This window comes from Lithobates pipiens, unplaced genomic scaffold (assembly GCF_037356315.1).
Source record: "Lithobates pipiens isolate NorthernLeopardFrog02 unplaced genomic scaffold, aLitPip1_a1.2 Scaffold_22, whole genome shotgun sequence".
Taxonomy (NCBI): Eukaryota; Metazoa; Chordata; class Amphibia; order Anura; family Ranidae; genus Lithobates; species Lithobates pipiens.
In genome coordinates, this window is record NW_027507784.1 from 243,238,624 (window position 1) to 243,263,542 (window position 24,919).

Sequence of the window (24,919 nt, forward strand, 5' to 3'; positions counted from 1 at the left end):
TTTTTTTTTTTTTTTCTTTAAGACAAATACTGTTGATCTGATTCAGCATTATTGTGTCCCATTATAATGGTTATACATATTGATCCTGGTTTGATCCTGCCGTATAGACTTCTTTTTTTTTTTTTCTAGACTGTTTGATTTTCTTCTTTGGTGGGATGGACCGAGGGTCTGGTGGTGGGGAGGGTTGGGCCCCTCTTCTTTTTTTTTGGTCCCTCTCCCCCTCTCCTCTGCTCCTCCCATATATGTCCACGTGACATGTGGTAATAGCAGAATTGATAGAGATGCGGGATGAGGGGGAGGGGTTTGGGAGACATGTTTTGTAATAGTATTACAATTTTTTTCTATGTGCTTGGCTTATCCGCCGTCGCTGGTTTGTCCCCACATCCGACCCGGTGCATGACGCCCCCTCTTTTTCGTAGGGTGTGCCTCGTGGACACTGTGGGACGGGTTTTGGACATATTTGTCCTTCAAATTTTACTGTTGGATCATCTGGCCTTTTGCCACATGACCCCCTTGTTGATTTCGAATATTCCAGTTTTTGTTCTATTTTGTTATTTGGCCAGTCTGGCCCAGTTTAAAAAATGCATAATTATTATGATTATTTACTCTATTTTGGTATTATGGTACAATTTTAACTTTACTCATGTGATACCTCATGTCTGCATCTCATATCCTACTATCCATATCATACCCACAAGATTCATTTTTTCCACCTCTTCCCTAAATGTGGGCTTTCATTACGTTTCATTCTCCCCTCCTATACTCCCACATACCTTCTCTCAACGGAGATATAGCTCCCATCTCGTCACCACTATCAATAACATTCCTCTAACATATCGCACTCAAATCTCTCCTAATGGGCCTTAGAGTACTCTCTCACAACGTTCAAGGCTTCAATTCCCCTCACAAACGCAAAAAAGCCTTCCAACATTATAAAAGATTGAAGGCTGACATTATCCTCATGCAGGAAACACATTTTTCAGCCACAAACCACCCAAAATTTTTTGACAAATCTTACAGCCAAATATATTTTACCACATTCCACAACAAAACTAGAGGGGTTGCCATTTTTGTCCGCAACTCTATTATTTTTGATATCCAGAACATCTACAAAGACGAAGATAGCCGCTTCATCATCATTAAGGGCACCATCAACAATCGCCACATCACAATTTCTTCACTTTACGCACCCAATGAATCCCACCACGCTTTTTACTCCAAATTTTTTGATACCCTGGAAAAATTTTACTCCCCACACTTGATTATAGCAGGAGACTTCAATCTAACGGCTCATCCAGCTTTGGATAGAAGTAATGCAACACCATCCTCTAAAACCTTTTCTAAATTTATGAACAGAACTCTTAACAGCCTACAATTGATAGACTCTTGGAGGGCACACAACATCGATATTAGAGAATACACTCATTATTCCTACCCTCACAATTGTTATGCCCGACTAGATTACTTATACTGCACACCCATCCTACTCGCTAACTCATCCGAAGCACTTATTCACTCCTGCCCATGGTCAGATCATAACATAGTCTCGATCGATTTCACCCATATAGGACTACCTCCAACCCCTTTTAACTGGCGTTTAAATGACTCTCTACTAACGGACCCCTCTATTATCCAAAAGGTTTCTACCCATATCGATAACTACTTTCTAGATAACTCTACTGATGACGTATCTCCCACGACCCTTTGGTCTGCGCATAAGGCAGTCTTAAGAGGCCACCTCATTCATATAGCGGCTACCAAGAATAAGGAGAGACTTGCTACAATTAAAGACCTTACTAGGGATCTTGATCTGCTATACCAAAAAATACACTTTTCACCATCTCAAGAAATTAACTCTCAGATTCAGGAAAAACGCCAACAACTTGACACGATATTATCTGCAAACACGGAAAAGGCACTTAGATATTCCAAAGCTAAATTCCTACTACATGGCAACTCCGCATCAACGATGTTCGCACGAAAACTCAAACAAGAAATTAACCCGCCACATTTATATAAGCTGCGAGACAACAAGGGCAACATTGTTACTCACCCCCAGGAGGTTATGGAAATCTTCACAGCCTTCTATAAAAATCTTCTCTCTGACCCTAATCCCCATCCTCAAACCCCACCGCTCGATTGGATAAACAACCTACACCTCCCATCCCTCTCGAATGACCAAATTAATTCTTTGAAAATCCCATTCGAGATTCCTGAAATCACAAAAGTCATTAAATCTCTTAAAACCTCCACCGCCCCAGGCCCAGATGGCTACACATCCTCCTACTATAAAAAATTCACTCCCCTCGTGGCTCCCAAATTAACTAATCTTTTCAATCATATTCTTCAAGGTAACCAGTTCCCCGAGGAAATGCTCCTGGCCAATATGTCCTTAATACCCAAGCCACATAAAGACCACTCCCTTCCACAAAATTTCCGTCCAATATCTGTTTTAAATAATGATCTAAAAATATTTGGCAGATTGTTGGCAGATAGACTTGCAGCAGTAATTCACAATCTAATTCACATAGACCAGACTGGATTCATTCCTAACCGTCAAATAGTTGATAATATTAGACTTGTCACCAATATTATACAAGACGCTAATCTGCATGCCAAACCAGTCTGTCTTCTTAGTCTCGATATTCATAAGGCTTTCGACAGTGTAGATTGGTCGTACCTTAATCTTCTTCTTCCCAAATTCGGCATCCCTGACAAATTCCTTCATGGCTTTAATGCCCTTTATCATTCCCCACACACTAGGATCAAAATACCTGGCATAAATTCAAAATTTTTCCCTCTTGGCAGAGGCACTAGACAAGGCTGCCCCCTATCCCCCCTCTTATTCGCCTTAGCCATAGAACCCCTAGCTCAAGCACTAAGGAATAACATCAATATTAAAGGATATACCAAGGGTCCCCATGACTTTAAGTTGAGTTTATATGCTGACGATGCTCTAATATTTCTATCCGACCCTCTTATTTCTATACCTAATCTTCTCAATGAACTTAAAGTCTTCCAAAGGCTCTCGGGCTTAAGTATCAACATCAGCAAATGCTCAGCCCTTCCCATTAATATTCCCCAAAACATACTAAATATACTACACTCAAATTTCCCATTCACTTGGACCACAAGCTCATTTAGATACCTTGGCATTCACATATCTCCCTCTTTCAAATCCCTTTATAAGGTCAACTACCCCCCTTTATTTTCCCACATAAGTGCCCTACTAGATAAATGGTCCTCTTATCATATCTCCTTTTTGGGTAGAATCTGTGCCATTAAGATGTCCATAGTTCCTAAACTTTTATACTATTTTAGGGCCCTCCCCATAAACGTCCCCAAAACTAGAATTCTAAAGCTTCAAAGAGAAATAAACAAATTTATATGGGCTAATAAAAAACCCAGATTTAGTAACTCCCTCATGCACAGGCCGCAAAATTTGGGAGGTCTCGGTCTCCCAAATATTTGGCACTACTTCCTCGCATCCAAGCTCTCCCAAATTTCTCAATGGCATGCCCCTATATATAATATCCCATGGAAAACATTTGAATCTGCTTCTATCCTTCCTCTATACTTACAAGGCCTTTTATGGTCGAATCACAGCAATTTTCGTACTTTAAACAAAGCTAACATGATAGTTGCTCAACTTTTCCAAATTTGGACAAAGATCAAGGATACATTTAACCTTGCATCTACCATTTCCCCACTTACCACATTCCTCGGTGATAAGAGATTTTCTCTTTCTTTAGATGTCTATAATCAATATGCTTTATGGTCTAAATACAAACTTTCTACACTGGGCTCCTTTATCTATAAATCTTCTTTCCCTACATTTAACTCACTTCAAATTAAGCATGACCTCCCCCCTACGGAACTCACACGTTATGACCAAATAAAACAATTCTTTGATCTTCACTATACCTTACAACCCCTCTCTTCAGAAACACTCTTTGAACACATTTGTTTGCACTCCTCTAGAGATAGAGGTCTCATCTCACTACTCTATAATCTGTTAAACTCCTCCTCCACCCCGGAAAAATCTGCCCCAATGATACACTGGGAGGAGGAGCTTAACTGTTCTTTCACCCCAGAACTTTGGAGTGAGATGACTGACAATCTCCGGAAAAGTAATAAAGCAATTGCCTTTAGAGAAACCCCTCTCAAACTATTTTCAAGATGGTACATGACCCCCTCCAAAATTCACTCCTTTTATCCCGAAACTTCCCCTAATTGCTTCAGGGGCTGCACAGAACCAGGCACATATGCTCATATTTTCTGGAGTTGCCCTCATCTTCAACCCATATGGCAAACAGCTATCACCAGATTTGAACTATCCTCAAAGCATAAAGTCTCCCTTACACCACAAGAATGCATATTGTATGCCAATCTCCCTAACACTCCTACTCCCTGCACGAGACTGTTTCACTCTCTCATTAGCTCGATACAATGGATGATTGCTTTAAATTGGAGAACTAATACCCTTCTCTGGTCGCAAGTTTTGAACCGTATGGAAATGCTCAAGCTATCAGAAAGAATTCACCATACTTTATATGACAGTATGCACATCTTCAACAACAAATGGTTATACTGGTCCCTACCTTGATCACATTCTGGTACCCCCACTCGAAATCTCTCTTCTCTATTTGTGTCCTGTACATAAAATCGTAATTTTACTATCTGTATCACTTTTCCCATCCCCTCTAATTTCTGTACCACCCTCACATTATGTTAACCCTAGCTTGTATTATCATCTACGTTTTATACTATATCTTTACCGAAAATTATTTTTATATGCATTTTATTTGTATTTCTAACTGACAAATAAAGCTTTTGTAAACAAAAAAAGAATATAAACCAACGTGCTGTTTGGTTCCCAGTCACTATGCAATGTTCTGTACCTGAAGTCCAGGATTTGTCATGGGTAACCTACCCATAGTACAGCAGTGTTAACTTAATGGCATCCTATTGTAGTAATAGCCTTACAAGGGCCTAATTACAGGGTATAAGTACATATCCTGTGTAAATATCACATCTCCTGCAGGGAATAAATATTGACCCCCCGTCTCCAGGATTAGTAAGTCATTCTCTGGTAAATGTGGCTGGTAATTGCACATTCATACTTTTTTGGGTTGAATTACTCAGTTGGCAGATGCTGCCAAGCACAACTGTACATTAAATAGGATTTGAATATTACTGCAAACTTATATATTTATGTAGCACTGGCTCCTGAAGAGCACACGCAATGTGTTTTGTAATTTACCGCAGTTTGGTTTTGGGTTCAATTATCCTAAATTTAGACCTCAGCACCAGTCTAGCTGGACTGCCTGGTGTTTCTGCCTGACCATAGGTGGCGCCGTTATCATGGTGCAGTCTAGTTAAGTGCATTAAGGTTACTCTCTCTCAGAGCCAGCCCAGTGGGAGTGTCACTCTTGCTGTGCCTTCTGGGGGAGGGTACTTAAGGTGCGGATGTCACGTGTTTCGGGGTTCCGGTCCAGAAGTGCTTTCTGACCAGCCCCCAGGACTGCCATGGCCTGGGGTGTGGACTCACCTGACTTCAAACCTCAGGGCTGGCTAGCCGAGGTAAAGAAACTGAAGGAAGGATTCGGAGGTGGTTTTGTGCCATCTCGGTTAGTGGAGAGGCCCAGCAACTGTGAAGGTTTCCAGGGAAGGACTCTTCGGGAGAAGGCCACGCAAAGGGTTTGCTTCTCAACAAGAGCCTGGACCAGTTGGAAGACCCCAAGGGAATCCAATCTCGTGTGGTATCGCCGGACCGGATGCAAGATACTGGTACCATACGAGGGTTCTACAAGTTGTCTACAAATTCTTCAGTTTTTACTAAAGTGTTCTACACCAAGTCTGTGGCAGAGACTTGTATCTGATTTAAACACCTTGTTGGCTGCTAGACCTGGTGAGAGAAGGACTATCCAATAAGAGTGAGGATCCAGTTGTGAATGGCTGTTCTCTGGATTTCCTGATATGAGAGGTGTGTTTTTGCCATACTGGCTTAACATTAAGAGTACCTGGACTTTTTCTCTACCTAAGCACGCTAACCCCATGTTGAGAGACTGTGTTAGTTAACTATCTTTTGCAAATAAAAATCCCTTCAAGTGGATCTGTTGTCAGTCTCTACAGTTATTGGGCCATCTACCTCAGGAAACCCCGAGACACGCACGAGGTGAAGAATGTAACGGTAAGCCCAATTAAATCAGCCGCTCCTTTGGGGGTCAGTGCTACATTTATTTTTACACAAAAAATAAATATATATATATTTGTAGTCTGAGTCTTCAAGTGGGAAATGCGATAATCCTAAGAACCAAGGCCTGAGGTGTGCCTTGGCCTAGCTGGTCAGTATGCCTGAAAAGAGGGCATACCCTGAATGTAAGAATAAGAAAAAGTACTATGAGTAAGTATGAAGGCTGGGGGAAACGGGTGGGTGGGAACCCAGAAACGCCAACAACCAGCCCTGGCAGAGGAGGAGGATTAAATAGCTCTATCAAACTCCTCCCACAAATACAGGCTAGCCTCCAGCCAGCCTTACACTGTCAGAGTCTTCAGGTGGGAAATCCAATACTCCTAAGAACCAAGGCCTGAGGTGTGCCTTGGCCTAGCTTTTCAGTATGCCCAAAAAGAGGGAAAAAGACACAAATTTAGGTGAAGAATGGAAGGTAACAATCCATCAAGTGGAATAGCGTGCACCCGGATGGCAACAGTATGTATCTGGTAAGTATCCGCTATGACAGGAGAAACCCACCGATTCCTGACTTGGTGATCAGAAGAAACCCCCTATAGAACCTGCAAAGCTACCTAGAACCCAGCTAAACATCCCATGAAAGATTGGATTGAGCCTGATGCCTGAGATGACCCAGACATGAGAATGAACTGCTTGTGAATGAGAGGATACGTGGGGGAAAATGGGGCAAGGGCTGGCCCGTGGAGCCCCTGCAAAAGGATGGCTGAGAAGATCGAAATACTTCAAATAGACACAATAGACACAATACTTCAAATAGCTCAGTGAAATGCACCCAACCCCTGGCCTACCCACACTTGGTATGGGGAAGTGAGAGGGTGAGTGCAAAAGGACAACTGTCAGGATTTACGAAATGCTGGATACCTGATGGATGTGATGGAGTAGGCGGATAAGGCCCATGCGCTGTGGCAATAAGCATCTTCAAACATGGAGAAACCATGGCAGACACAGAACACTAGTCCCACCTGATTCGATTGGGTCATGCATCAGCCTGTGTCCTGACAACCCGAGTCTGAATCCTGAACCGAGGAAGGAGGGCCAGACTCCATCCTGGGGAAATAAGTCCCATGGCATGATACACTCATACCCAAAGTGACTGAAGCCCCCCTACCTTGAACAAGCTGGGGATCGGAAAGGATGACTGGAGTGGCGTCCCTGAGCCATTCTCCAGGCAACATCCTAGACAAGAGATCAGAGCCGAGAGTGGAATCCAGAATCATGACAACATTTGCCCAAACCTACCACTTAAGGACCGACAAGGGGATGTGGCTCAGCACACACCCTCAGAGAGACTATAAAACCCTGGGCAGTAACCAGGGCCTCTATGCAACAGGACGTCAACTGAAAGAAAAATGACGACTGCTTCTGACCCAAGGGAGAGCCCATTGGCAAACGACATCTGCACCAATCAACTAGCCCTAACAACGGGCAGGACTGATGGAAGTGAGTGCAAGCATGGTTGATATCGAAATGGATGCCAATACAGCCCAACCCGAGAGCACAAACTAGAGAAATGACAACCAGACATGAGAACAACAACGCCCCTCAGTGCCTACCTAAGTATAAGAACATGAGCAGAAATGTCATGACCACTGCACGTAAATGAACCTGATGACGGAACCCCCCCTGTGTAAGTAGTGAGTGAGCCCGAGTAACCTGCAGCGCAGAGACAGGTAATTAAACTGAAAACTCAGGATTAGTGTACCCACAGACCCTGGTGGGTGGTCGTACAGGTGTAATGAAATGAACGTGCATCGTATGACGTATGGTGTACGAGCGAGAAGATTGTGGTCAACAATCATTAACAAACGAAATCTCAGCCCATATGGATCTGTAGACATGACAGATCCTGACATATGAGCCCTAGCTAACTGACCCAGGTACAAACATGAACAAAGATACAATGAGATATGGCAACCAACGAAGATGAAAACAGCTACCTGAGTATATGCCGTGACTAAACAACAACGCCTCTCTGAGAAACGCTGAGGCTGAAACGTTATGACAGAAATGCTGAGGCTTAACGCTGAGGCAGAAACGCGATGACAGAAATCCTGGGGTAGAAACGCTATGACAGCAACGCCATTTACAGCAACGCTATAACAGAAATGCTGAAACTGAACGCTGAGGCAGCAACATGATGACAGAAATCCTGGCGCAGAAACACTATGACAGAAACGCTGAGACCGAAACACTGAGGCAGAAATGCAATGACAGAAATCCTGGGGCAGAAACGTTATGAGAGAAATGCTGAGACTGAATGCTGAGACAGAAATGCTGAGACTGAACGCCAAGCAAAAAATGCTGGGGCAGAACACCATAACAGAAATGCTATGACAGAAAAATGCTATGACAGAGATCCTGGGACAGAAACGCTATGACAGAGATCCTGGGACAGAAACGCTATGACAGAGATCCTGGGACAGAAACGCTATGACAGAGATCCTGGGACAGAAACGCTATGACAGAAATCCTGGGGCAGAAACGCTATGATGGAAATCCTGGGGCAGAAAACGCTATGACAGAAATCCTGGGTCAGAAAATGCTATGACAGAAATGCAGAGACTGTATGCCAAGACAGAAATGCCGGGGCAGAACGCTGTGACAGAAATGCCGGGGCAGAACGCTGTGACAGAAATGCCGGGGCAGAACGCTGTGACAGAAATGCCGGGGCAGAACGCTGTGACAGAAATGCCGGGGCAGAACGCTGTGACAGTAATGCCGGGGCAGAACGCTGTGACAGAAATGCTGGGGCAGAACACTGTGACAGAAACGCTGGGGCAGAATGCTACAACAGAAATGCTGGGGCAGAATGCTACAACAGAAATGCTGGGGCAGAACAATACGACAGAAATGCTGGGGCAGAACAATACGACAGAAATGCTGGGGCAGAACACTACAACAGAAATGCTGGGGCTGAACGCTAGGACAGAAATGCTGGGGCAGAACACTGAGGAAGCAACATGATGACAGAAATCCTGGGACAGAAATGCTGAAGCATAAATGCAATGACAGAAAACCCTGGGGCTGAAACGCTGAGGCAGAAATGCCATGACAGAAATACTGGGGCAGAAACGCTGAGACAGAAATGCAATGACAGAAATCCTGGGACAGAAATATTATGACGGCAGTGCTGAGACTGAATGCCGAAACAGAAATGCTGAGACTGAATGCCGAGACTGAATGCCGACACAGAAATGCTGAGACTGAATGCCGACACAGAAATGCTGAGACTGAATGCCGACACAGAAATGCTGAGACTGAATGCCGACACAGAAATGCTGAGACTGAACGTCGAGCCAGAAATGCTATGACAGAAATAAGCCATGACAGAAATGCTTCTCCCAGTGTTCTCGTTGGGGGGGGGGGGGGGATCGGCCGCTTGCCCTCCCGCCCGCTAACTTCTCTCTCCCCATGCACATCTTGCTCCACGTGGGGGGCGCCTGCTTCACCGTGTGGTCACGCCTGCTTCTCTCCCCATGCACATTCAGCTCTGGTCCATCACAGATGTGTGGACAAAGAAGAGATAAGAGCAGGATCGGCTGTGTGGGCACTTACAGCTCAGCATCACCGGAGGTAAGCATAGCAGTGCAGGGACCGGGGGGGGTGGAGATGGTGTAGGGTGTTAGTTTACCTTTAACTTTTTTTTCTGTAGTGAACTAACACTTTAAGTGGTCGAAGCAATAGTTAAGGTTAATTGCCTTTTACTTTAATGGATTCACATCATCAGGGTGAAAGTGCCCCAGTACATTTACAGTCTCTCTGTCCCAAAACACTCACTGTCCCTTGTCACATCGCCAACTCTGGGAAAGCTGCATTGCACTTTTTCCAAACCTTGGGATTCATTTACACTTGCTTTGACTTCAACACATTTTGATATGTTTTTTATGCTGTGACGGACCCCGGTACTCACGAGGAATATGTCAGCCGTATATGCTTCCTTTGCCTGATAATATATTGATGCCAGATCCCGCGGCCCACCCAGTCACTTATCCAAACGTAGAGTGGTGAAAAACATAAGACTGTTTATTGAAACACAGGCACAAAGAGATGTATACTCTGGGACAATCCCCCCTTCTTTGCATAATGACACAGGGCGGGGTAAAGTGTACATTCAGTAACATAAGACATAGGTACATTCAGTAAGAAGGACCATTGTAGAAATTCCCCCTCTAGCAACTAATAGCTGACAGTGATATAATTAACATGAGCTAATTACAGGTATCCTATTCCCACTTCCAAGAGACTTAGCCGCAGGTATTGACGTCACCGCCCGGGCTCCCTCCTTCTTCCCCCGGCCGCTGGGCCAGGAGAAGAGAGGAGCAGAGCCTTGCGCGTGTGCAGTAAGGTTCCCAGTGTGAAGCCATAAGGCTTCACTGCCAGGTTCCCTTTTTTGCAATGGAGGCAGCATGCACCCGACAGCTGATGGAAACATCAGCTGCGGTGCCAACATCGTTGGATTCCAGGACAGGCAAGTGTCCGATTATTAAAAGCCAGCAGCTGCAGTATGTGCAGCTCTTGGCTTTTAATTTTTGCAGCGGTGGGCGGACCTCCACTTTAAGTGGTATTGTTGATATATTTCTGTCCCATGTGAAGCGCCTCTCAAACCCAGTCTGCAGGAGGGCCACCATATTCCCTCTGACCATTAACCTGTACAAGATTGATATTACCTCTTTCCATCCACTCCAGAAGAGAAGCTTTATTGTCCTTATTCAGAGAATTAATCCAACCCACGCTCTCAGCGTACATTAAGTAGTTGTCCATAATTTTCTTGGTCACCCTGTGCCCCTAATAGACACAGGGAGGAGCTTGGGGAGCTGAGCTAGGAGTTTCTTGACCTCTCTATAGTAAGCTGGTTTCCATGAGCCCCCCACCCAAAGTGACTCCCGTGACATATCTCCCCTTTTGAAAGGAGACTAACAAAGGAGGAGACCTCAGAGCATTACTCACCCAGCCAACCTATGCCTCTCTCGTATTACATACCCGCTTCTGGGAAGAAGTGCAGACTGGACCTTCTCCATGGAGTCCTTTCAGCTGCTGGAGAGAAGACAGGGTGGCTGGGGTCACTCCATCTGGGCCGACTGCCCAACACCCCTGGGGTATACAGGTGGAGACCGTAGTCCCATTCACTTTTGCTAGATGAAAATCCTCCAGTACTTGCAGAGCAAGGCTGGCATCCTCCTGTTCCAATGCCAGACCTTTTTCTGGGGTTGTGCCAGTGGAGACAGCAGTCCTATCCACTACCACAGGAAATCCATCTTTTGTTAGTTGAGGGCAGAGGCCAGCGGCACCCTGCCCTGTTACCAGCTCTTCTGCTGGGTTGGTGTCAGTGGAGACTGCAGTCCCACCCACAGACACCAGCTAAAGCTGCAGTTGTGAGATTTAATTCTCTCCCTGGAGCTCCTGCAGAGTTAATTGTTGTGGGCAGTGGCCAGTAAAGTTCTGTCCAGCTGCCAGCGCATCAGCTTTGGGGATGGTAATCTCCGGAGCTTCCGTTGCCAATTCTGGTGCATGCTGTTGAACGTGTTCTAGAAGTTCCCGGTATGTCCTTTCCAGGTGCTGTTCTTTCCTTAGCAAATATTCCTCAGTTTTAAGCTCAGAACCCCTGCAAGACCGAGCATAGCCTCTCTGTATTCTCGCAGGTCCTCAAGGGTAGATTCTGTTTCATCGCCAAACGCAAAAACATCTGTAAGGCTCTCTCACAGCAATCCAGGGCCACCAAAGTCATATTCCTCCGGAGAGCATTCCGTTGTCTCCCCTAAATATTTCTGCTCTGCATGCCATTGCAGAACCTGATATCAATTGTCCAGCTCTACCGCCTGCTGGACCAGCCTGTCCAACTCAGACACCTATTGCTCCTGGGGCAGCTCTCCCAGGAATGGCGTCCGCAACTCCCATTGGTCACTGGCTCGTTGCCCAGGGGTTGGAAAGCACTTGCCCTGGTGTATACCAGCAACCTGGAGGGCTGCAGTCCAGAGCTCCATGCAAATCTGCTTCCTGAGCTCCAGGTATTGACCTGCAGACTGTCAGGAACCATGAATCAGACTGAGACAGAAGTACAGTTAAATCACACTTTTTTAATAATAATAAAAAAGGTAAACAGAGTAAAAGTAGTCAAAACATAGCCAGAGTTTAGGAACCGGAACGGATAGTCAGACTAGCCAAAATGTCAGGGAGTCAGTGAACAGCATAGTAGAACAGCAAGCAGGATCTGGAGCCAGAAGGAATGTTAGCCAAGCAAGTCTTTAACGGGAACACAGTAGAGCATCTCTAGAGATGTGACCAAGGTGAAGGCAGAGATCATCTGGACTGGACGGCTTAAGTAGGCAGGACTGACGAGCAGGATATCATCAACAGGTGAGTTACTGTGGAGAGATAGGAGCTGGCAATTAGCCGACAGCTGAGCGGCCAGCTCAGAGAAGGAAGGGCTGAGTACAGCCCTGACACAGACACAATCTTGGGGTATACTGAAAGGGCGAGCCACAGCAGCTCCTGGAACTCTAATTCCAGGTTCATATCTCCACTGGAGTGACCGAAGTCTGCTATCCCGATTCCCGATGATTACTCCCAATAGTGGGTTGAATGGAAGGATCAGGAGAGGGGTGCTCACTCGCCCCCCCCCCCCCATTTCCTGGCCTGCCAGGCTGTGTGCTTGGATAAGGATCTTGTATGGATATTGGAGGGGACTCTACACCGTTTCCCTTAAAACCTATACCAGACCCCAAGGGCCTGGTATGGACTGAGGGGGAACACCCATACAATTTTTTTTATTCATTTTTAAATATCCGGGTGCTGGCAATTGCAACCACGAGTCAATTTAAATGTGATTTGACTTGTTTTTTTTCTTTCTTTACACATGTCATTTTTTCTGCAGTGTGGTTTATACATGCCACAGATGTGCCACTTTACAGGCAGACTAAGGCTGCGTACACACGGGCGGACTGTTCGTCCAACTTTGTCCGCTGAACAGTGTTTCAGCGGACAGTCCGCTCGTGTGTGGGCTTCAGCGGACAGTTTCAGCGGACAGTCTGACGAACAAAGTTTTTCGGAATTTCCGTAAGACTGTCCGCTGAAACTTGGTTTGAGCGGACAGTCCGCTCATGTGTAGGCTTGTTCGTCAAACTAAGTTCCGCGCATGCTCAGAAAGGATTTACACGCCGAAGGTTGCATTGCAGTGTATAGGACTTCGAATCTCTCGTCCCGTCGTACGTGCCGTTCACGTCATCGCGCAAGTTTTCAGCGGACTGTTCGTTCGTCGTGTGTGGTCAAGTCCGTTCATGCTAATTTTGAACGGACTGTTTGTCAAACTGTTTGACGAACCTAGTTGAGCGGACAGTCCGCCCGTGTGTACGCGGCCTAAGGGGACCCCCCAGGCACTATATTTAAAAGGATTTTTCATTTTTATTGTTTCACATTAAGCATCACTGCTCCTTTTATCTATCTTTTTTTTTGCATTGATACATGTACCCCAGAGCAGTACCTGGACCCCCATACCCTTTTTGGCCATATCTATTGTGTAAGATGTCATGCATGCATAGTCCACTGATGTCATCATTGGGAAACCTGCCCAGAGAAATGCCATTCCTTTATTGCTGGGCTGTATGTATGTGAACAGGACATTGTGGCAAGGCGGCTGCAAAAGATCAGCACTGAGTTGGAACAAAGAATGCAAACACGGTGAAAAAGTAGTGAGTTTTTAAATCCTATAAAATTACTTCATTTTTGATCTCTTATTAATCCTTACTCAGCCCTAATTGACTAATTCGTTCCTTGCCTCTTACCCTTTGTTAAAATATTTTTTTCCATTCATTTAGTTTTTTTGGAATAAAATATATCTATAGTAATGTCGTTGGAATGCACAAAAACACACAGCCCTTATACAGATATGCAGCAGGTCTATTTATTCCTAATGGCACTCCCACACATTTTTCTAACAATATACAATGCGTTTTGGTGTGGCACAATTTTTGTAAAGAGTAAGGCAATTTAAGGAAGTAAATGTTTGGGGATCTTCGCAAAGTAAGTTTACGAACTTAAAGAGCTTTCCTAATCATAGGAGTAGGCTAGAAATAATTAAAATCCAGTATGGAAATTAAAGTGGTTGTTAAGCCACGCTAACATCTTTATACTATCAGAGCTGTCCTAATCCTGTGTCCCCCTGTGTGTGTAATTTATTTAAAAAATGCAGTATATACCTTATTTCAGTGCTGCTCAGTGCTCACGTGGCTGGCCAACTCTCCTCTTCCCACCTGTCAGCTCCAGTGGACGAGGGGGCCGAGATTCCCCTATTGACGTCAGTTGGAAGGGGAGGATGAGAGAGCCGGCCGTTCATGTAAGCACCGAGCAGCACTCTAAAATGAGGTATATACTGCAATTTTTTTTTTTTTATAAATCACACTCAATGATATACCGTGGTCAGTTTACAGAGGGGAGGGAATAGCCAGGCAGGATCAGCCAGATATTTCAGGTGATACAAAGGGCCAAATTACGCAGCACAAGCACTGTACTGTATAACATGCTTTTTAAGGGACAGGATCCATTTTTTTATTTTTAGGGTAACAAATGCTTTAAAGTGTTTGTTACCTCAGTATTTCATATTCCTTATATGTGGTGCCTGCTGTACCATGTACTTGTATGGAAAAGTATCCTGTTCTCTTTGTATTGCTTCCTTTGTGTGAACTCCCTTGTGGTCCTGCTAGTCCCTCTGCTTCTATTAGAAATGGACCATACTAAGCAGGAGTGTGGTCAGTTCTCTAGCTATGCTGGGAGCTCAGCCTGCTCTCCTCCAATGATCAGACGTGTCCTGACACACACACACACACACACACACACACACACACACACACACACACACACACACACACACACACACACACACGTGTTCAGTGTGCTGCTGCTTCTCCTCCCCCTAGCTCTTATGCAGTTGATAACAGATTTTATGTGATCACTTATAGAAAAAGAAAAAAAGGTATTTATAATGGTTTTTTTTATATCTATACACAAATGTTTTGCCTTTCATTTCAGTTTTAAACTGAATCGGTTGTTTTACAAGGCAATAATTTACTATCTGTTTAATATGTGATTTAACATTTTGACCAGAGTTATGCATTCATTTTGTGCTTTTCCTCCACAGCTCTATGTATATATATAGCATCCGGCACTATAATTGTTGGAGGAGTGTCAGTATCCCGTCAGCTTCACTGCAAGCTCTTGTACAGCATCATGAGGTGCCCCCTGAGCTTTTTTGAAAGAACACCTAGTGGAAACCTAACCAACCGATTTGCAAAGGAAATGGACACTATAGATAATATCATCCCGCATATGTTAATGATGTTTATATTAATCTCCCTAACCATATTGGAGATACTACTGGTCATTGCAATCGCCACGCCTCTGGCTGCTGTAGCCTTTATACCTCTGGGTTTACTATACTTTTTCTTACAGGTAATTATTGGCTTGTTTGGGCCACACAGATTATATTATGTGCACATTATACATATATCCAGCATTTTCAGGAGAGGAGTATTTGGAAAGTTCCCAGTTTTCATTGCAGTATCTAATGTATGGATTTCACACACATGATTTGAATAGTTGTAGAAGGCAACTGGAGATGTGAATTGGGAAAAAAAGTCAGAGAAAGGCTGAAGTTCATCTCCCATAAAAAGTCTGTTTATTGAAACAACCTTTAAAACCGAATAACATGGTATTTTATAAAATTTTGGCCAGTTGGATGTCTGGTATCTGAGACAAGGCACATGGCATATTAATATTCGCTGAAGAGCTCACAAAGATTTGAAAATCTCTATCTACCATATACTAACTAGACACAGATAGTATAAGCCTTTACAGTAAGTGTATACCTGCATTATTATCAATGATGTAATCTATACTTATGGCTGATCCACAGAAAAGCAGATCATGTGAAGATAAGCCTGGCTGGGTTCACACTGCTGCGGGGGGAGATCCGGATGTGATTCGCACCGCAAATCACATCCGATCTCCGTAGCGATGCGAGTTCAGCCATACAGATAGTATGGCTGAATTCGCATCGCTCCCGCAGCAAACTCGCACGGGACCCTTTTTTTGGTCCGCAACAGAATCGGATCGCATGGGGGTTCACACCATGCGATCCGATTCCTGTGCGAGTCGGCAGATCGCACTGCGATATGCGGACGGATCTGGGGGTGTCATTAACATATCATTGACACTCCCAGCCGTCCGCATAGGGCAGTGTGAACTGCCGGCGGGAGTAATGCGATGCGGGAAAACGCCGCGGATTCGCGGCGTTGCCGCATCGCAGTGGTGTGATAATTTAATAAACAAACTTTTTATGGGAGATTAGATCCAGCCTTTCTTCCTCTTTCTGTTCTTATCTTGATTCAATATATTTTATCAATATAATATTATGTTGATATATCATATTGGGTATGGTCAGCAGAAGGCAGGGTGTTTTTTTTTTAATTCTTTTTATTGAAAAAGGTATAAAACAGTGACAATAAACAATGCGCTCAACATAAACACACAGAACAATAAGGTACATTTACAGTGCATCGATATTTTGCATAAGTATAATCATACAGCACTCTTCTTCAAACCAATCCTGATATACATGTTTAATAACAAAGAAACACAAAATTATTGATTATCGTTACTTCAAGCATTTTTTACAGTGAAATCGGAAGAACACCACGCATTCCACACCTTGTTATATTTAGCTGGGCAACCTCTGTGTTCAAAAATAAGTTTCTCATAAGGCAATACATGATTTACTAACCAAAGCCATGTACTTATAGACGGAGGAGTGGGCTGAATCAATTTAAGTGCCACAGCTTTACGAGCCATACATATTGTTTCCATTAACATGGTCCTAGTATGTCTCGGCCACAACTCTTCGTCTAGGACTCCCAAAAAACACCCCAATGGGATACATGGAACAGGGATTGACAAAGCTGCAGTCAATATCTCCATCACATGTTGCCAGTACTTCGCTATGACTGGGCAAAGCCACATAACATGTGCGAAGTCCGCACATGGGCAGGTACACCTAAGTACACAGGTCGAGGTAGGGATACAATGCATTGCATGCAGTCGAACTGGGGTCAGATGACTGATGGAACATATAAAGATATAAATATGGATCAGTTTATTATTAACAGCCAGGGACACCGCTAAATGGGAGGAGCAATCTTCCTCCCAATCCTCGTCAGATAAATCTGTGAGTTGTAAAAACAATGTAGTGCTGGACATAGGCTAGATATTCATAGACCCCATTCCATGGTCCATTCCTATGGTTCCCAGCAGAGGCGTAACTAGAGCCTTCAGGGCCTTGGTGCAAGAAATCATGAAGGGCCTCCGGACTGAGGCCCTCCCCCTGACCCTGCGGCCCTTACCTCAGAGCCAAAAATGCCAGAGCCTGGTTGTAAGTGCGACCAGTGTGACCCTGGTAGTTCTTCTAGTCAGCTAGTTTTTTATTGATTTTTACATTTTTTTTAAATGATTTTTTACCATTTTTTTAGGAGGCCCGTTGGTGGGAGAGAGCAGAGGGGCCCACGGGCAGCAGAAGGAAGCTGGACAGGAGGAATGGCATAAAGAGGAGCCAATGTCATCCATGTTCCTCCTGCAGCTGCTGAAGGCCTAAGGGGGGGAGAGGAGGAGAAGCAGGCATTCAGCAGCTGCAAGAGGAACATGGAGGCATTGGTTCCTGTATATGCTGCCCCTCCTGTCCAGGTGTAGAGAGGAGCCGTATTGGCTCCCTGGAGCATCTGGAGTCCTGTAGTCAGGACCTGTATAGGGACCAGCAACATGGAAATGTTAGACAGGTATGCTGTAGCTTTACAGCAAGCAATGCAATGCACTTATTTTCTCAAACAATTAATGGCTCTAATACAGCCATTATTGTCCAGAACTCAAAAGTTCCAGGCTTTTTCTCCACCCCCGCCTTCTCTATCTGATTCCGATGTGGAGCTACCTGCTCTAGAAACAGTAGAAAGGAGGAGAGCACACAAAGTTCCCAGCATAGCTAGAGAACTGACCATGGTGTGCCCTTCTGCTTAGTGTGGTCAGTTTAATAGGAAAGCAGAGGGAATAGCAGAATCACGGGGATTTCACATAAAGGAAGCAATACAAAGAGAACAGGATAATTTCTCATAGAAGTATATGGTACAGCAGACACATATCAGGAATATGAAATGTTGGGGTAACAAATGCTTTAACTTCAGCTTGTTAATTAAGCTGTGACAAAAATCCAGGAAGCTGATTTTGCACTCTAGTTTTAATAAATCAACCCCTATGGTTTTATGCTATATGCTCGCTAGGGTAGACATGCTCACTTCTGCTGTGCGCAAAATCCTCAACATCTTCAATCTCCCCTGTAGGAAATTAGGAACTTTAGATGTGGTCAACTTGGTCTCCAGGTTCAACAAAAAGTTACCCCTGTTTGGGACCAGAACCAATGATCCTCTAGCACTGGGATCAGATACTCTGCCAATTCCCTGGACTCAATTCAGGCTAATATATGCCTTCCCTCTAGTACAGATTACCCCCCACCTGCTTTACAAATAAAGGAAGGGAAAAAATCTGTGATTCCCATCCCACCAAACTGGCTCGTATGAACCTGGTACACGGACATACGCAAAACTTCTAGGATATGACCCCTGGCCTCTTCCAAACAGCCATGTCAGGTGTCTTTGTTCCATCCTGTTTCTCAGCCGCCAGCTTTAATGGCTTGACTTTCGAAACTCAGGTCTTGAAGAGCAGAGGTATCGGAATCTGAAAATCATTTTTCACTTGGCGTGAACAAAATCTTTTCAACCCCAGAGATTACTTTGCAACTCACATTTTGGCTTTCCAACAATTGGGATTAGACCAGAATGTGGCCTTAAATACTTATAAGTAACAGTTTTTAGCCTTATCCATTTTATTCTTAAAACCTTTGGCTTCATATTCCCTTGTTAGAATATTTATTCAAAGCGTCTCACAGATCAGAACCCCATTACAAAACCCTGTGCTTTCTTGGGATCCTGACTTGGTTCTTTCTGCCCTACAGAAATCCATTCTGTAAAGTGGCCTTTTGAGGACTAACACATCTATGAGATGTCAGCAGCTTTCTCTTATAAAGAGCCCTTCCTGATTCTTGACAAGTATAAGTGATCTTGTCTCCTTTCTACCTAAGACATCTGGGTTTTGGTTCAAACTTTCTCAAAGTTTTACCAGGTGGATGTCCAGGCTTCTGCAGAAGTAGTCATCGCTCAAAAGGTTTATTGTGGTGCAGCCCTTGCTTCCATCCCAGGTCTAGGAATGTGCAACCTGAAGGCTTATTGAGTGGGCTGCAGTTATAGGGGTAGGTCAAGGGGCATGCCCAGCAAATCTTTTGCCATCTGCCACTCATCTGAAGGTAGCAGCCCACAACCTAGAGTCAAATAATATCCAGCCTGTGTCCTGTACTGAACTTCAAGATATGGAATTTACAGATAAGTCAAAATTCCTTTTTCTTATTTAGGATCACTATACACTATACGTTTGTACAGACAGGATGATTTATGCATGATTTTATACCAAGCTTGCTAGAAGTGCAGAGAAAATATACTGCAAATATTTGACTTGAGAAATAGGTGTTCATTCCAGAAATGATGTGCTACTATTTACACATAAATATCTAGTGGAATTTGCATTTTCCAATCTTGTATTTGCCTGGTTGTGTGGAGTAAAATTAGGCTGGTGATAGTAGGTAATGATGATAGTCCAACGAAAGTCACTTAAACAGATTCTAAACCTAAAAGACAAGTGAACTTTAGCTAGACATTATACAGTATAATGCCACCTGTAAACACATGACCCGTGCAAGTGGCAAAATTATGAGTTCACCTAGAGTAGCTTCACATCCATATATATTTGAATGTAAGCCCCTTTATGTATAAAGTGGTGCACGTGACGTGACTAAAGAACTTTAGCAGTGCAATGAAGGTCATGGTGTTCAGAAGAGTTAATGAGGATCCACTTTTTGTTTCAAACAATGTACAGTATAATGGAAAGAACCCATACTGATCAATTACATTTTTACTGTTTAAGAAAACTATGAACAGTGAAAATGGCTAGCTGCTGTGGATGACTTCATCTTGCTCTCTAATTAAAAAAATTTAAACAATAACGCCCTCGTTTACACCCACACTGTGTGAACATGACTTTTTTTTTTCTTTGCCCCTGCATTCAACCCAAAGCTGTGTGCAGAGAGCTTATGGAAGTGAATGCAAACCCAACATCTGCATACACAGCTACATGTAAAAATTTGACAAGCTTACAGGAGCAGGTAGGCAGTTTGCATTCAGGTCTGTGTACCTGCTCCTGCATGCCTGCCTAAAATTGCATACAACTGTCTGTGCAGTTGCTGCATCTGCATTTACTTCCAAAGAATGCCTGCACACAGCTCAAAGTGGATTCAGGTGTGAGCACCAATGCCTCTTTCACACGGTATGGATGCCAGCTCCTGTGTGAATGAAGCCTAACGGAGTCGCTCAAAAATATCACTTTCTCTTTTTCTACAGAGATTTTATGTTGCCAGTTCTCGGCAGCTGAAACGCCTGGATTCAGTGAGCAAATCTCCTTTGTACACTCACTTTAATGAAACCCTGCAAGGCGTAAATGTTATACGAGCCTTTAAGGAACAGGACCGTTTTATTCAAGAGAACAATCTACGTCTTAATACCAACCAGCAGTTCTACTTCTCTAGCTTTGTCGCAAACAGGTAACTGATAGAATTGGTAAAGACAAAGAATATTCAAAATATGCGATCATTATTATTAAAAGAGATCCCTTATGGTCCCAACATACATTTTTATTTTATAACATCAGCCTTGTAATAGCAATATAAACAATAGGTGAACTTACTTGAAAATTATTTTGTGTTGTGCGTGCTTGCTATCTGCTGTCTATCTCTTTCCACAACTTCCTAGATTCCCTGCATGCTTTGCAGCTTCTACTCTGCATGACTACATATCCCATGAATCCTTGCTTCCTGAAAACAGTGATTCCTTTAAAGACTCCACCTCCTGAAATTCCTCCTTAACATCTCTGTAGTTCAGAAGGCAGGCTCTGTGAAATGTTTGAGACAGCAGTGCCTTCTCACAGGGCAGAGTTATTATATGTCACAGTAATTAGGAAAGTAGATGTATTTGGATCTTCATAAAGTAAGATTGCCAACTTCATGATCGTTCAGATTAATAGGATTAAGCTAGAAATAACTGAAATACACTGTGGAAATAAATATGATTTACATTTCGACAGTAAATACAGCAGTATTATTAGTGGTTGGCTAAATGTAAAGAAAGGCCGCTATGTAAAGAAAGGCCGCTTTTTAGATCGACAGGGTCAGAATTATTTTGCTATGACCATGTACACTATATTGCTAAAAGTATAGGGGCACATGAACTTTAATGGCATCCCAATCTTAGTCCATAGGGTTCAATATTGAGTTGGCCCACCCTTTGTAGCTATAACAGCTTCAACTCTTATGGGAAGGCTGTCCACAAGGTTTAGGAGTGTGTCTATGGGAATGTTTTATCATTCTACCAGAAGTGCATTTGTGAGGTCAGACACTGATTTTGGACGAGAAGGCCTGGCTAGCAGTCTCCGCTATAATTCATCCCAAAGGGGTGAAGGTCAAGACTCTGTGAAGGCAAGTCACATTCCTCCACCCCAAACTCACTCATCAATGTCTTTATGGGCTCTGCTTTTTGCACTGGTTAAAATCATTTGATGGAGGGAAGATTATGGTATGGGGTTGTTTTTTAAGGGTTGGGCTTGGCCCCTTAGTTCCAGTGAAGGGAACTCATAAGGTGTCAGCATTAGGGATGAGCCGAACACCCCCCGGTTCGGTTCGCACCAGAACTTTCGAACGGACCCCACGTTCGTTACGAACGTTAGAACCCCATTGAAGTCTATGGGACTCGAACGTTCGAAATGGAAAGTGCTAATTTTAACGGCTAATATGCAAGATACTGTCCTAAAAAGGGTTTGGGGACCTGACTCCTGCCTCAGGGGACATGGGTCAATGCAAAAAAAAAGTTTTAAAAACTGCCGTTTTGGCGGGAGCACTGATTTTAATGACGATTAAAGTGAAAAAAAAAAGTGAAATATTCCTTTAAATATGGTGCCTGGGGGGTGTCTGTAGTATGCCTGTGAAGTGCCACGTGTTTCCCGTGTTTAGAACAGTCCCTGCACAAAATGACATTAAACGGAAATAACACCATTTAAAACTGCTTGCGGTTTTAATGTTATATCTGGTTCCTGCAATATGGTTGGAAATCATTGAGAAAAATGGCATGAGTAGCCCTCCCTGCCCATTACCAGCCTATTTGGGTCTTGTACGCATATTAAGGGGAACCCTGTACCCATATTAAAAAAAGGAAATGCGTGTGGCCCCCAGGCCCTATATACTCAGAACAGCAGTATACAGGCGGTGCAAACAAGACAGGGACTGTGTAGGTTTGTTGTGTTAAGTTGAATATGTTTGTAATTTTCAACTGGTACATTTTTAAAGTGTAGCTCCAGTCAAAAAAACTATTTTTAAGCTTTTTGGAAAACATAGGGAAGGGTTATCACCCCTGTATAATTTGTTTTGTCGTCCATCTTTTTTCATCTCACTTGCTGCTGTCTGATGTTTGTAAGTTGGATGTTTGAAAGTAGGGGCCTGCCCTATATGCTCTGCAGAAATGGCGGAACAAGGTGTTGGTTTTGCCACAACATTGTAAGCCCTCAAAGTGACTCTTGGTGGGCGCTGGAGCGCCCTGCTGTGAACGATTATATCAAGAATTGTAATTACATGCCATTGTTGAACAGTGGTAGAAAAATTGACCTTTGGTGGTTGTGGTGCTGGTGCCACAACACTATAAGTCCTCACCGTTACTCTGGGTGGGCACAGGAAGGGGCCCTCCTGTGAAATATTATATCAAGAATTGTAATTACATGTCCCTGTTAAACAGGGGCAGAAAAATGTGGCCTTAGGCACTGCTGCTGGTGCCACCACACTGCAACCTCTTCCATATACTCTATTTTTTTGCTGGAATTAGCCCTGCTGCAAAGCATTGCATCAAAAATTGTACTTAAACGCCCCTGTTAAACAGGGGCAGAAAAATTGGGCCAGAAAACAGCAGAGATAAAGGGGTATATACAGATGTATACTGTGCTGTGCTGGAGGCACACACAACTTCCAATAACTCCTGCAGATGGCAATTGGGCTCAAATAGAGAACAGCTATGTAGGTGGATTATAGCGGTATGTACTGGGTACAGAGCACGCAGACAGCACGCATCTCCTAACACTGCTGACTGCAAGCTCTATTATTAAAGATAGATCACTAGCTATATAGGTGAGGTGAATATAGTGGTGTATACTGCGGTCAGGGCACAGACAATAACCACTACACAAGAGCAAGATAGGAAATCAGCCAAAAACGATCGGTGTGTAACTGTGTTGAAGGTACACAGAACACCCACTGCTTCAGATGCCAACACACTACACGAGGCCGCCTCAAAGGCGGCCTTATATAGTGTGGGGCGTGCACTACACAGCCTGAGCTATGATTGGCCACAGACATCCTGGCCAATCATGAGCCAGCAATGCACTGCGCCATCGCAGTGCATTGTGGGCCGTGCGCGCCACACGAATTTTGACGCGAACGGACCAAGAGTTCGGATTTCGCCGAACGGACGAACAGCCAATGTTCGACTCGAACACGTACGTTCGACTCGAACACGAAGCTCATCCCTAGTCAGCATATAAGAAATGTATTTATCGTACATCACGGGACACAGAGCCATAGTAGTTATTATGTGGGTTATAGGCCGCCTTAAGGTGAAGGACACTGGCACACCCAAAGACAAGAAGTCTACGCCCTATATAACCCCTCCCACTACTGGGAGTACCTCAGTTTTTTCGCCAGTGTCTTAGGTGTTGGTCACGAGTAAAGATGTACTGTGCTGAGCTCCACTGGAATATTCCTCGCTGGGGCAGGCTATGCAACCGCATCCATTCAAAGTGTCTTTTCAGGCTGAATTGAATGGTACCTGGGCCTCGTGGCGGAAGAAACGAGATTTAGCCCATAACACTTCTCTTTTTAGAGAGCTGGACCCCGGGATCCAGTGCTTTAGTTTTTTCAGCCATAAAGTTTGTCACTGCCTCCTCGCGCCCCCCCCCCCCCCCACACACACACACACTCGCGACAATCCGGTCAGATCGGAGGCAGATCGTGCAGGAAACGCACTTTTTAAAAAAAGGAGGAGGAGGGGCACGGTGGGAATACGGAGGGGCGTGGCTTAGCATGGCATTGGCGTGCAGCAAATTCCAGTGCGGGAGTACTTTTAAAAAGCTCCATTTTGCTGTCTGCAACTGTCGGAGGGACACAACAGCAAAAAGGGGGCATGTAAGTGGTGACACAGGCATTCCTTTGGTAAATTTACTAAAGCACCAGGCTGAGCACTAATAGCAGCGGCAGTTGCTGGACTATTCTCTCAAGCAGTGAGTGCAATTTCTTCTGGTAGTACCTCTGCATTTGTGCATCGGGCTATGGTCAGAAGGGGAGGTAGAAACACCCCAAGAAAGGGCTCAAGAGGGACTCCTTCAAGCTCTAAAAAGCCTAAACCCATCTCTACAATGGCATCCTCCCCTGAGAGATTT

At 44.2% G+C, this 24,919-nt stretch overlaps 1 protein-coding gene across 1 annotated transcript in view; it reads left to right on the forward strand.

The window, feature by feature from the left end:
- Positions 1-24,919, forward strand: part of LOC143924555 (multidrug resistance-associated protein 1-like) — a 435,651-nt gene that overhangs the window by 322,896 nt on the left and 87,836 nt on the right. The window contains exons 24-25 of the mRNA XM_077448932.1: positions 15,384-15,694; positions 20,791-20,990. Of these exons, the coding sequence (XP_077305058.1) occupies positions 15,384-15,694; positions 20,791-20,990 (511 nt within the window). The remainder of the gene's footprint in view (positions 1-15,383; positions 15,695-20,790; positions 20,991-24,919) is intronic.